Source organism: Salvelinus alpinus, chromosome 6, assembly GCF_045679555.1.
Source record: "Salvelinus alpinus chromosome 6, SLU_Salpinus.1, whole genome shotgun sequence".
Classification (NCBI taxonomy): domain Eukaryota; kingdom Metazoa; phylum Chordata; class Actinopteri; order Salmoniformes; family Salmonidae; genus Salvelinus; species Salvelinus alpinus.
Window position 1 is genome coordinate 35428336 of NC_092091.1, and position 14325 is coordinate 35442660.

The following is a 14325-nucleotide window of genomic DNA, read 5'->3' on the forward strand; positions in this document are numbered from 1 at the left end:
AGACAACTCTGGATTACTTTCAGCAGTCTCTATTTCAGATACTGAAGGAAATACATGTATAGAGTTACTGAGAATATAAAATGGTAAAGCTAAAAAAAAGTTGTGGATCAGACCTGTGACGTGATTTACTGTTAAGAAGCGGTGTTTTCTATTGGCCTCATGAAGTTAGTTTTCAAGACTTCCACTCACAAGGACTTCTTTGTTGATAAAGATATATATGCCCATAAAATCCAATGCTCTATTGACATGCTCATCCACTTTATGGGAAAAGAAGAAATTCAAGACAATAAAAGTCAAGGCCTGCCTCGAGGCAAACAGAAAAAGGCGAAGAGAAGACTTTTGCAAATTCAAACCTTCCATCTAAACTTTGCCAAAAGACATCTTTGACACTCCATCCTCGATCGTTATTTCAAGGCCTCTCGAAATGTGCGCTCTGTATTTTTACACATGGTCTCCTTACACAATAAGATGCATGGTATCTACTGATTACGTAATGTCATTGTGCGTCATCACTAGTGTGCAGGGATTTCTCAAAATGGCTGCATACAGCTGGAGAGGTATGGCGCTGTCTGTCATGAACATAGCCAGCAGACACACAAACACACATATGATGGCATATGTTCACACTACTTTGTCTTTGTCATAGGAAACACAACTGCAAGACACACGTGTCTGTGTATGTGTGCTCACACACACACACACACACACACACACACACACACACACACACACACACACACACACACACACACACACACACACACACACAAACACACAAATCAGAGGCACAAAGAAATAGACAAATTTTAGCAATGCAGTTTGTTTGGAGTTAGCATTATAATCTAAAAGTAAATCATTTTGCCATATGAGAGCGGGATAAATTGCATCCAGATGTGATACAGAGGGACGTAGCCTAAGCCTAGGTAGGCAAAAGGCTGCGAGACCGCAAAACCCAGCTGTGATGCGCAGAGTGACAAAAAATGAGCGTAAAATGTGTGCGGAGCCCTGAGCCCACAATGAAGTGCTGATTTGTCTTCTGGCAGGGAGGGATGGAAGGAGGGAGGGATGGAGGGAAAGAGAGAAACTTGGCTGAGCTTGGCATGTGTGCATGCATGCATGCGTGTGAAGAGAGAGAGCGAGAGAGTGAGAGGGAGACCACCCCTTTGGCTCTTAACGGACCTCAACCCATATGCTTCATTTCAGAGAGATAAACATTCACATGTGCTGAAAAAAACTACTGACTGTAGTACAACTGTGAGCAGAGCTGAGTATCCCAGGCCAGCCAGGCAGCCCTAACACACGGTCTGGTCTAGATAACCTACCTCATTATATTTATCATTATGTTTTTCTTATTCCCACGGCCTCCTCTATCTAACATGGGGAGGGCAGCTGACCATGCTGCCTGGCAGGCCCAATTAAAACATTAACTCATAACACTTGGGGATCATTCACAGTTTGTTGCATTACACATCGTTTTGAAGTTTTCCAAAGAGGGGGAAGAGGAAAACAAAACACAGTATTTCAGATCATGGTGTTTGCTTGTTTGTTTGAAAATTGGGTATTTGGAACTCCAGACAGAGAGGTTCTCCATTTCCCTCAAGCACACACACAAACACACGTCACACACACACGGCCCAGCCAGCACCATGTGCAACATCTGCCTGACCCCTGGCCGCTCCTTTCTACGTTCCTGGCATTGTCACCACAGATGATGAATGCCAAGACCAGGGAGACAGATACTGTCGAAGAATTCACCGCAACGTAGCTATTTATTTTGAGTGATAACGTTTACTACGACTACGGCAGGAAGGAAAGGAAAACTTTAGTGGAGAAAGACGGAGTGCCGTGCCTCTGCCTGACTGCCTCACCTCAGCAATCAAAAGTGATATAGAGCCGTGGACGAGTGCTGAAACAACGAGAGGAGGAGATGGTGGAGGAAAGTGTTGGGGTTTACTTTGGGAAACCTTGCCAAGCTCGGCAATACGTCTGTAATTAGTCTGAAAGAATTAGAGGTGGAAGCCTGAAAAACCAAATTAGCTCCAGGCCGTTCGAGGGTAATTTGAAACGGTAATATGAAAGAAGAGACTCAGAGAGACACTGGGACTCAACAAACCTGCTCTCTCTATCTAAACCAACCTGAGATCAATACCCCGTTAGCTGAGAGAGAGAAAGAGAGAGAGAGAGAAAGCTTGTTTAGAAGAACGTGTTAAAAAAAATACATGTACAGTGCATTCGGAAAGTATTCAGACCCATTTTGCCACTTTACAGCCTTATTCTAAAATTGATTAAATAAACATTTTCTTCAGCAATCTACACACAATACCCAATAATGACAAAGCAAAAACAGGTTTCTAGAAATGTTTGGTATGAGACTCGAAATTGAGCTGAGGTGCATCCTGTTTCCATTGATCATCCTTGAGATGTTTCTACAACTTGATTGGAGTCCACCTTTTGTAAATTCAATTGATTGGATATGATTTGGAAAGGCACACACCTGTCTATATAAGGCCTCACAGTTGACAGTGCATGTCAGAGTAAAAACCAAGCCATGAGGTCAAAGGAATTGTCCGTAGAACTCCGAGAGGATTGTGTCGAGGCACAGATCTGGGGAAGGGTACCAAAAAATGTCTGCAGCATTGAAGGTCCCCAAGAACACAGTGGCCTCCATCATTCTTACATGGAAGAAGTTTGGAACCACCAAGACTCTTCCTAGAGCTCGTCACCAGGCCAAACTGAGCAATCGGGGGAGAAGGGTGACCAGGAACTAGATGGTCACTATGACAGAGCTCTAGAGTTCCTCTGTGGAGATGGGAGAACCTTCCAGAAGGACAACCATCTCTGCAGCACTCTACCAATCAGGCCTTTATAGTAGAGTGGACAGATGGAAGCCATTCCTCAGTAAAAGGCACATGACAGCCCGCTTGGAGTTATAAGGCACCTAAAGACTCTCAGACCATGAGAAACAAGATTCTCTGGTCTGCTGAAACCAAGACTGAACTATTTGGCCTGAATGCCGAGCATCAGGTCTGGAGGAAACCTGGCACCATCCCTACGGGGAAGCATGGTGGTGGCAACATCATGCTGTGGGGATGTTTTTCAGCGGCAGGAACTGGGAGGCTAGTCAAGACCGAGGCAAAGATGAACGGAGCAAAGTACAGAGAGATCCTTGATAAAAAATCTCCTCCAGAGCGCCCAGGACCTCAGACTGGGGTGAAGGTTCACTTTCCAAAAGGACAACGACTCTTAGCACACTACCAAGACAATGCAGGAGTGGCTTCGGAACAAGTCTGAATGTCCATGAGTGGCACAGCCAGAGCCAGACTTGAACCCGATTGAACATCTCTGTATTGACCTGAAAATAGCTGTGCAGCAACACTCCCCATCCAACCTGGCAGAGCTTGAGAGGATCTGCAGAGAAGAATGGGAGAAAATCCCCAAATACAGGTGCGCCAAGCTTGTAGCGACATACCCAAGAAGACTCGATGCTGTAATCACTGCCAAAGTGCTTCAACAAAGTACTGAGTAAATTGTCTGAATACTTATGTAAATGTGATATTTCAGTTTTTTTATATATATATATAAATTAGCAAACATTTCTAAAAACCTGTTTTTGCTTTGTCATTATGGGGTAAATTGATGAAAAAAAACAACAATTTAATAAATTTTTGAATAAGGCTGTAACGTAACAAAATGTGGGAAAAAAGTCAAGGGGTCTGAATACTTTCCGAATGCACTGTAAGGGCAAGGCGTGCTGCTCTGTTTTCAACCAGCTGCAGATTTGCTAGGTTTTTCTTTGCTTAATTTGACCATATTACCGAACAGTAATCAAGATGGGACATACCCCTCCCCATCTTCAACTTAGTCAATATGAGTTGACCATGATAATTGACCATCCAATGTTATACCTAGGAGTTTAGTCCCTCTGTAACTTTCTCACTCATCATTATTTAAGATTCATTAAGGATTATCTGCAATCATAAGCAATGTTTTTATCAAAGACTTGAAAGTTGGAAAACATAAGAAATTAGCATCTACTTTTACAAGAACAAATAAAGTGTGAAGCCAGGACTTGCAAAACAACTGCTTGAAAGCTATACCATTTCAAAGTTAAGGTATTGTTAATTGTTTGGCTCCCAGAGTATTAACAATACTACAAAGTAGTGCTGCATGCAAATACATCAAAGTAGTGTTGCATGCATATACTCTTAGAGAAAAGGGTTCCAAAAAGGTTATTCGGCTGTCCCCATAGGAGAATCCTTTTTGGTTGCAGGTAAAACCATTTTTTGCTCAATGTAGAATCCTCTACGTGGAACCAAAAAGGGTTAACCTGGAAGCAAAAGGGTTCTATCTGCAACCAAAAAGGATTATTCAAAGGGTTCCCCTATGCAGACAGCCAAAGAACCCTTTAAGGTTCTAGATAGGACCTTTTTTTCTAAGAGTGTAGATGTCAAAGTAGTTATACATCCATAGACATCAATAACTGTCACAAAGGAATGATTAACTCAATGAAACAATTGGGAGAAAAATGTTCATACAATACACAGTACATTCATTTTTGTCCGTTTTATAGTCCCTACTGTCATAGCACGTACGCTACTCATTGCCTTGAGGGTATCAGCAGGTTCTCCCTGAGAAGAGAAGAGGAGGACCTGTCTGGACACAGGACTGAACGTGCAGAGAGAGAGGGCCTAATCCCTGAACACATACATTTATGTTGCTTATCCGTCCTCTTCTCACAAACAGAACCAGACAGAAAGACAACCTAGATTAGTCCTGGGCTCATTTCACTGTATGACCTCATACCTAACGCAACCAAGCAGGGGAGCTGAATGTCTGTTTGGCCTCTTTCTGTCTGTCTGTCTGGAATCAGCTCAGGTTTGCACTCAATAGCCATGGAACTTTGCAACGCCAAGAGTTTACCTCATTCTACCTAACTGGGCATGGAACTAATAGAGCTAATCTCCAATGAGGTGTTCTTGGGCAGTTCAAAGAAGAGGGGGTGCTTGGGTGGAACCAGGGATGGACCTCTAGTTTGGCAAATTTTCTTAAAGCCCGCTCTGAAAAATACTAACCTGGGGCTAGCGGACTAGCCTAACTTCTTTCCATGGGTGTTAGACAATGAGAAGGGTGTCTGCTGCTCTCCACTTCATGTCTGTTGAAAAGCAACATCAGCTTTGACATCAGCCCGCCTCAACTGCTCAGTCGATTGCACTGAACATGCAATGGGATACAATGAAATATTACGCCTGACTTTTCAAAAGAGATAGCTGCTGCCATAAGTTGTCGGCATTAGTCTAAAATGTTCCCAAGTATAAAACCCAACAATAACATGTGCCTGCTGCCCAGTACCCTTTACGGTCCGTGGCTTTTTAAAAGCATATGCCTGTGGTTGGTTTCCTGGCCTCTCTGCCTGTGTATGCGTGTGTGAACGTCTACATATTATTGCCATATGTGCTGGTCGGGTGAGGAGAGAGAAGAGACGCCGTGCCAAATTATATCAATTATCAGAGTGTTGCAATCCTCCAACTCTCTCGCTAAACAACACCCAGAGTACAACCGGAGAAAACACCATGTTTGTCTGGAGAAGACGAGGTGTTCCAAACAGTGGGAGACAGGGAGGGAAGCCTCAGGGACAGAGAGAGGATGTGAGATAATAGGAGCGTGCTCTAATGTAGTGATGTTATGAATGTGATAAATGCTTTTTTGTGGGTGATTTGATCTGCTCTCTCTATAATCGGCTCCAGAGAGCTAATCAAGTTGCTGGCGTGTGTGTGTGTGTGTGTGTGTGTGTGTGTGTGTGTGTGTGTGTGTGTGTGTGTGTGTGTGTGTGTGTGTGTGTGTGTGTGTGTGTGTGTGTGTGTGTGTGTGAGAGAGAGAACTGGCAGGGAGAGGTGTTGTGTAGAAAACAACACCATCTGTCTCTGCACCACGGCAGAACGTTCCTGTAGATCTGTTACTGAAGAAAAAACAATATTGGGCTGGCCATGGTTCCATTTAACGAGCACAGAGAACGAAGGAGAGAGCGAGAGAAAGAAAGAAAATCACACCAAATCCAAATAATGCAATAAAAGAAAGAAACAAGAGAAAAGGATAAAGACTTGGCAAACACAGAAAGAGCAACAAATTCCACCACTAAACTTTACAGTGTTGGTCCATCAAAAGGCGAGAGAGAACAAAGATGTGTTTCAGATCAAACTAGTCAAACAATAAGGCACGATAACCCTTTAAACAGAGGCTGCATCTCAAATGGCACTCTATTCTCTATGGGCCCTGGTCAAAAGTAGCGCACAACATAGGGAATAGGGTGCCATTTGAGACACAACCAGAGTCATAGAGCCAACTTTAATAAAGACCCCTCTCTGGAGATGTGCCCCCTAAGGATCCTAATTGTCTCCTGGTGAAATTACATTGGCTTGATTTGCTGTGTCCATCTCTCATTTCATGTTCGACTTCATGTTTTTTCATTACTCAGTACTTCTGATTGACAGGGAGTGCTGCGTAGCATGTTTTACAACAGAATGTCTGGATTTGAGGCCAAGGATTTGAAAACGCTGCAGGCAGGAGGGTCCAGCGGGCCAACAGCAACAGTGTGCTCACCAGGCAGAGCAGAGCAGGGCTGAACTGTAGCGGTTCCAGGGCCCATGTGTGTCCGTCTGTGGACCCTAGAACCGGGGACCAGGAAACGAGGCCTTGCAGGGCTGATTCAGGGCAGATTCAGTGTTGATTCAGGGCCTCATTAGCCCCAGGAAATAGTCAATCCAATGGGGGAACAGCGTAGAGGAGGTCTGGCTGTGTGGCTAGGAGGATCAGTGTCTGAGGTGGTAAGATCTAAAAAGCATTACTATTCATTCTGTTACTCTACATACCCACCACAAAACACCAGCTCCTCTCCAACTCAGAGGGTTTACTCAAACGTGGCCGGTGGTGCGCAAGCTGAACTTGGCACTCTCTGTCTCACTAGCTCAGGCATCACATACAGTACACATACAGTACTCCAGACTGTAAAGAATACCGCCAGTGAGAGTATAAGTGTGGTTCTGATCTGGTTACTATGTGTTGAGGAAGGTGCTGTGACATTTTGAATCCATGCAGATTTTGCATTTATACTGCAGTCTTCTTCTTCTGCAGGTCAGACTGTTTGACTCCGACACGTGTACTGCAGTTGGTCTGAGCAGAGCTACGGAACAGGGATGCAGAGTGAAACCCTGACTGAGTGTGAGAGGATTGGGTATTCGTCCATTCTCTCAGCAGCTCGTCCCGTCTCTTTGTCCAGCCAGTCAGTGTTTGGGTTCCATCATGGCGGCATGTTAACGAGGCATCCCCGTGGAGCCAACCTGGACCTGAGGAGAGGAGCTGGCCTGGCAGATGGGATGTAACAGGCAGCTCGTTCTGCTCACAGCCAGAGGTCCCAAGGATGTCACTCAAACACACAACTCAACGCTAACCTTACTTTGCCATAGCTAAGGACCAGAGTGGCTCTTCACAGACAGACAGATCATCTGGTACATTCACCTCACTGTGAATGTGCCGGAATAGGACTTAGATATGACTCACAAGTTTCACGTGTCTACAGTATATGCATAACTTGCCAGGCCATAAACAGAATAAAAGTATGTTTATGTGTGTATATATATATACATACAGTGGGGAGAACAAGTATTTGATACACTGCCGATTTTGCAGGTTTTCCTACTTACAAAGCATGTAGAGGTCTGTCATTTTTATCATAGGTACACTTCAACTGTGAGAGACGGAATCTAAAACAAAAATCCAGAAAATCACATTGTATGATTTTTAAGTAATTAATTTGCATTTTATTGCATGACATAAGTATTTGATCACCTACCAACCAGTAAAAATTCCGGCTCTCACAGACCTGTTAGTTTTTCTTTAAGAAGCCCTCCTGTTCTCCACTCATTACCTGTATTAACTGCACCTGTTTGAACTCGTTACCTGTATAAAAGACACCTGTCCACACACTCAATCAAACAGACTCCAACCTCTCCACAATGGCCAAGACCAGAGAGCTGTGTAAGGACATCAGGGATAAATTGTAGACCTGTACAAGGCTGGGATGGGCTACAGGACAATAGGCAAGCAGCTTGGTCAGAAGGCAACAACTGTTGGCACAATTATTAGAAAATGGAAGAAGTTCAAGATGACGGTCAATCACCCTCGGTCTGGGGCTCCATGCAAGATCTCACCTCGTGGGGCATCAATGATCATGAGGAATGTGAGGGATCAGCCCAGAACTACACGGCAGGACCTGGTCAATGACCTGAAGAGAGCTGGGACCACAGTCTCAAAGAAAACCATTAGTAACACACTACGCCGTCATGGATTAAAATCCTGCAGCGCACGCAAGGTCCCCCTGCTCAAGCCAGCGCATGTCCAGGCCCGTCTGAAGTTTGCCAATGACCATCTGGATGATCCAGAGGAGGAATGGGAGAAGGTCATGTGGTCTGATGAGACAAAAATAGAGCCTTTTGCTCTAAACTCCACTCGCCGTGTTTGGAGGAATAGAAGGATGAGTACAACCCCAAGAACACCATCCCAACCGTGAAGCATGGAGGTGGAAACATCATTCTTTGGGGATGCTTTTCTGCAAAGGGGACAGGACGACTGCACCGTATTGAGGGGAGGATGGATGGGGCCATGTATCGCGAGATCTTGGCCAACAACCTCCTTCCCTCAGTAAGAGCATTGAAGATGGGTCGTGGCTGGGTCTTCCAGCATGACAACGACACGAAGCACACAGCCATGGCAACTAAGGAGTGGCTCCGTAAGAAGCATCTCAAGGTCCTGGAGTGGCCTAGCCAGTCTCCAGACCTGAACCCAATAGAAAATCTTTGGAGGGAGCTGAAAGTCCGTATTGCCCAGCGACAGCCCCGAAACCTGAAGGATCTGGAGAAGATCTGTAGGGAGGAGTGGGCCAAAATCCCTGCTGCAGTGTGTGCAAACCTAGTCAAGAACTACAGGAAACGTATGATCTCTGTAATTGCAAACAAAGGTTTCTGTACCAAATATTAAGTTCTGCTTTTCTGATGTATCAAATACTTATGTCATGCAATAAAATGCAAATTAATTACTTAAAAATCATACAATGTGATTTTCTGGATTTTTGTTTTAGATTCCGTCTCTCATAGTTGAAGTGTACCTATGATAAAAATTACAGACCTCTACATGCTTTGTAAGTAGGAAAACCTGCAAAATCGTCAGTGTATCAAATACTTGTTCTCCCCACTGTATATACATTCACACACACACTACCGGTCAAAAGTTTTAGAACACCTACTCATTCAAGGGTTTTTCGTTATTTTTACTATTTTCTACATTGTAGAATAGTGAAGACATCAAAACTATGAAATAACACATATGGAATCATGTAGTAATCAAAAAAGGGTTAAACAAATCAAAATATATTTTATATTTCAGATTCTTCAAATAGCCACCGTTTGCCTTGATGACAGCTTTGACCAGGTGAAAGTTATGATCCCTTATTGATGTGACTTGGTAAATCCACTTCAAACAGTGTAGATGAAGGGGAGGAGACAGGTTAAAGAAGGATTTCGTAAGCCTTGAGATAATTGAGACATGGATTGTGCATGTGTGCCATTCAGAGGGTGAATGGGCAATACAAAATATTTAAGTGCATTTGAACGGGGTATGGTAGTAGGTGCCAGGCGCACCGGTTTGTGTCTGGAACTGCAATACTGCTGGGTTTTTCACGCTCAACAGCTTCCTGTGTGTATCAAGAATGGTCCACCGCCCAAATTATATCCAGCAACCTTGACACAACTGTGGGAAGCATTGGAGTCAACATGGGCCAGCATCCCTGTGGAACCTTTGACACCTTGTAGAGTCCATGCCCTGACAAATTGAGTCTGTTCTGAGGGCAAAAGTGGCAGGGTGGTACAACTGAATATTAGGAAGGTGTTCTTAATTTTTTGTAAACTCAGTGTATATATATGATACTGTAAATCTTATGTGTACATTAAATTATCCCTGAACAGTAAAACTGTCAACAGGGAGGAGTCCTATCCCTCCCCCTTGACAGTGGGAAAGCAGGCACAGGGCCCCATGTCAGATCCAACGTCTAACAACATTAGTTACACTACAGAATAAGGTCAGCTAGCCTAGTACTGTACTGTAGGCTGTGGGCTGGGCTTCATGGCTGTTGTCAGCTGTTATATGTCTGATGAGGAGACATTTACTACACTGTTGACCTGCTAATGGCTCCCTCTGAGACGACATCCCCAATGGCACCCTATCCCTATAAAGTGCACGACTTTTGACCAGAGCCCGCACTATATAGGAGTAGGGTGCTATTTGGGGTGCACACAAGAGAAGACTGACTCTAACCGCAGGTAGAATTCAAGTTTACAGCTCTGAATACGTAAGCAGCCTGGATGCCAATTCATCTGAATGAACTAAATCCCCTTTTTCAATCTTACATGGAAGCATTTCCACTTAGTACAGGAAATAACTGGAATTTAGTTCTCATGTTGTCACACTGTTTGATGTATTCACTAGGGGTGTCACAGTGAAACCTGAGTCTGTGGTTAAGACAGGGACAGACTGAGGCTGGGGTTGGGTCTGTTTTAGACCCGGGTTCAAGTACTATTTGAAATATTTCAAATTCTTTAAGTGCCTGTATTAGCCTGCCTGGAGAGCCAGATGGGTGGGGTTTGAAATGTACAACTTTCTATTGGTTCCATTGCGCCAGGATACTCAATCAATCCCAGCGGATGTATTTGTAATGATGTCAAATTGTATTTGAACCCAGGTCTGGTCTGTAATATGGCTATAATGGTTTATCTGCTCAAGGCAATATGTTGGGAAACAGAAGGTGGATGGATGTTAGTACGTCAGCTAACTACCTTCACATAACCACAGTAATCCCACTCAACACAGAGGTGATGACGGAGTCCTAAAGTCTTCTTTTGTCCTAAAGTCTTCCCACCGCCGAAGGTCGGATTTCAGGCTAAGTCTCTGAGAAATGTGGACGTGTGTGTGTGTGTGCGTACGTGCATGCGCGTGTATGAGTGTCTGTGTTAAACATTGTATGGACTCTGGTTTTCATGGTGGATGTTTTGCATGCGATGAGAACACATCACCGCCACATATGGAAATAATTATGAATTAGTGCCTGATGTCGCATTCTTGTGGAACGCTATGGTGTTAACAATGATTATTTCAGAAGAACCACGAGCTACATGAACGTTTTCACAGCATATATGGCACGGGAGGAGTGTACAGATCCAGCCAGGCTTACAGTGTAGAGCAGCATGGTTGAGTTAAGCCATGTAAGGCCTCTTGCACTAATTTCTCTGTGATTGTCTCATGTGATACAGTGGCTTACCCTCATTTTCTCATTAAGTCTCACAGTGGGAGAGAGCGAGAGAGAGAGAGAGAGAGAGAGAGAGAGAGAAGCCCTCTGGTCTCCTCTGGTATCATTACTAAATATGGCTAGCTGTCCAGTGGGCCTGCTGGGGCCTGCTGCCTCCCAATACTCCTTCAATAAACCTCCATGTTCCCCTTCCCATCGGGGTGTGTGTGTGACGCCCTGGATGATTTGTAACGCTGCCCAGCCATCAACAAGATTGTTTGGATGGAGTTAGGGAGGGAGAGGAGAGAGGGAAAGAAGGGGAGGAGGGAGGGAGGGAAGAGGAGGGAGGGAACAGCCCTCCACTGTTTAAAAGCCAGATTGAAAAACAATGTTGTTAGGGACTCCAGTGCCAACAGAGCTGATGTCACCGACCCACTTTATCTTCTAGTATAAATACGCTTCATCCCCAACTGTGTCAGAGGGTTTCCGGCCAGCACACAACTCTCTATGTGACACTGGATGAGCGTAGCATAATGTAGCCTGGTGTGACAATGACCGTAGGAATTGGCAAGACAGCACTTAAACAGACCTGGGAACAGGCTGAGCATATAGTCCATGCCAACCTATAGCCTATCATCTAGCATGTAAACAATAGTTCACTAATCACTTGAGGGTTGATAGCAACAAAGTCCTAAAGCAGTGGTGTGTTAGCCATTAAAGTGGTGTATGTCTGTCACTGATTATTAGGGTTTACAACAAGAGGAAGTGGAAAGGGTGTGTGTCTGCACAGTGTAAGGAAGAGCCTGTATCCATGGGTAAACCACTGCTGCACATTACACATTAACTACTGCCATACAGACATTAACGTCTCACCACAGGGCATGTGGGAGAGTGTGTGTGTGTGTGTGTGTGTGTGTCTGTCTGTCTATTTGCCTGCATGTGTGGTTGGTTGTTGTTGTCCACAGACTGTATGTAACACATGATAAATCTGTAACCAACAGCTGAGAGCTCTTCTCGTCTAGACCCTAACGTAGCACAGGTTTCCTCTGCAAAAGAATTGCTTCCTTAACGTCTCACGGAGAAAAGTGGACGATGCCTGAATGTTAATAAAGAATGGTATGAGGAAATAAATACATGGAAGTAATTGGACTAAGAGAGAGAGAGATTGGAAATGGACCCTAATGGAGTGGGACAGAGAGAGAGAGAGAGACAGAGTGACAAAGGGTGAGTGAGTGTGTGAGTGTGAGTGTGAGAGTGAGAGTGAGTGTGAGAGTGTGAGTGTGAGTGTGAGTGAGTGAGAGAGAGAGGAGCGAGAGATTGGAAGGGGACCTTAGTTCAATCTTGACTTACATGGAAGATGTGTTTGATGCCCAGGGCTAGTTTCTCTGTCCTGATGTCCCAGACCACAGGCTGGGGGGAGTTTAGCACAAACACCAGGGGCTTCTGGTGCACCAGTAGGGACTGGATGGGCTTCAGGTGCAGCTCCACCTGGGAACAGGACGACAGCAGGAGAGGGTTAGAGGACATTAGGTAACATTTTATATGAAGGGTACCTACAGTACATAAGGACGTCATGACATTCAACCCCCATGATTGATTGATTGATTGATTATATGGGGTAAAAGTCGTAGAGTTAAAGGACAGAAATCCCAGAAGTATTTTCAATGGGGTCCTCGGGGTAGGAGAAAGCAGGACATGCAGTGCATTCGGGAAATATTCTGACACCTTCTCTTTCCCAACATTTTGTTACGTTACAGCCTTATTCTAAAATTGATTACATTTATTTTTTACTCATCACGCTACACACAATACCCCATAATGACAAAAAACAGAAACACCTTATTTACATAATTATTCAGACTCTTGGCTATGAGTGACATAATTGAGCTCAGGTGCATCCTGTTTCCAATGATCATCCTTGAGATGTTTCCACAACCTGAAAAATGCACACACCTGTCTATATACGGTCCCACAGTTGACAGTGCATTTCAGAGTAAAAAACAAGCCATGAGGTCGGAGGAATTGTCAGTAGAGCTCCGAGACAGGATTGTGTTGAGGCACAGATCTGGGGAAGGGTACCAAAAAATGTCTGCAGCATTGAAGGTCCCCAAGAACACAGTGGCCTCCATCATTCTTACATGGAATACGTTTGGAACCACCAAGACTCTTCCTAGAGCTGGTCGCTTGGCCAAACTGAGCAATCGGGAGAGAAGGGCCTTGGTCAGGGAGGTGACCAAGAACCTGATGGTCACTCTGACAGAGCTTCAGAGTTCCTCTGTGGAGATGGGAGAACCTTACAGAAGGACAAGGACAACCATCTCTGCAGCACTCCACCGATCAGGCCTTTGTGTTAGAGTGGCCAGATGGAAGCCACTCCTCAGTAAAAGGCACATAACAGCCTGCTTGGAGTTTGCCAAAAGGCACCTAAAGGAATCTCAGACCATGAGAAACAAGATTCTCTGGTCTGCTGAAACCAAGCCTGAATGCCAAGTGTCACATCTGGAGGAAACCTGGCACCATCCCTACGGTGAAGCATGGTGGTGGCAGCATCATGCTGTGGGGATGTTTTTCAGCGGCAGGGACTGGGAGACTAGTCAGGATCGAGGCAAAAATGAACGGAGCAAAGTTCAGAGAGATCCTTGATGAAAACCTGCTCCAGAGCACTCAGGACCTCCGACTGGGGCGAAAGTTCACCTTCCAACAGGACAACGACCCTTAGCACACAGCCAAGACAATGCAGGAGTGCCTTTTGGACAAGTCTCGAACCTGATCGAACATCTCTGGAGAGACCTGAAAATTGCTCTGCAGCGATGCTCCCCATCCAACTTGACAGAGCTTGTAGCATCATACCCAAGAAGACTCAAGGCTGTAATCGCTGCCAAAGATGCTCCAACAAAGTACTGAGTAAAGGGTCTGAATACTTACGTAAATGTGCCATTTTCCCCCCATATACATTGGCAAAGAATTCTAAAAACCTGTTTTTGCATTGTCATCAT

General features: G+C 44.7%; 1 protein-coding gene across 1 annotated transcript in view; it reads right to left on the bottom strand.

Moving 5' to 3' along the window:
- Positions 1-14325, bottom strand: part of LOC139578624 (transforming growth factor beta receptor type 3-like) — a 142840-nt gene that overhangs the window by 53966 nt on the left and 74549 nt on the right. Inside the window, exon 4 of the mRNA XM_071406471.1 lies at positions 12680-12817. Within this exon, the coding sequence (XP_071262572.1) occupies positions 12680-12817 (138 nt within the window). The remainder of the gene's footprint in view (positions 1-12679; positions 12818-14325) is intronic.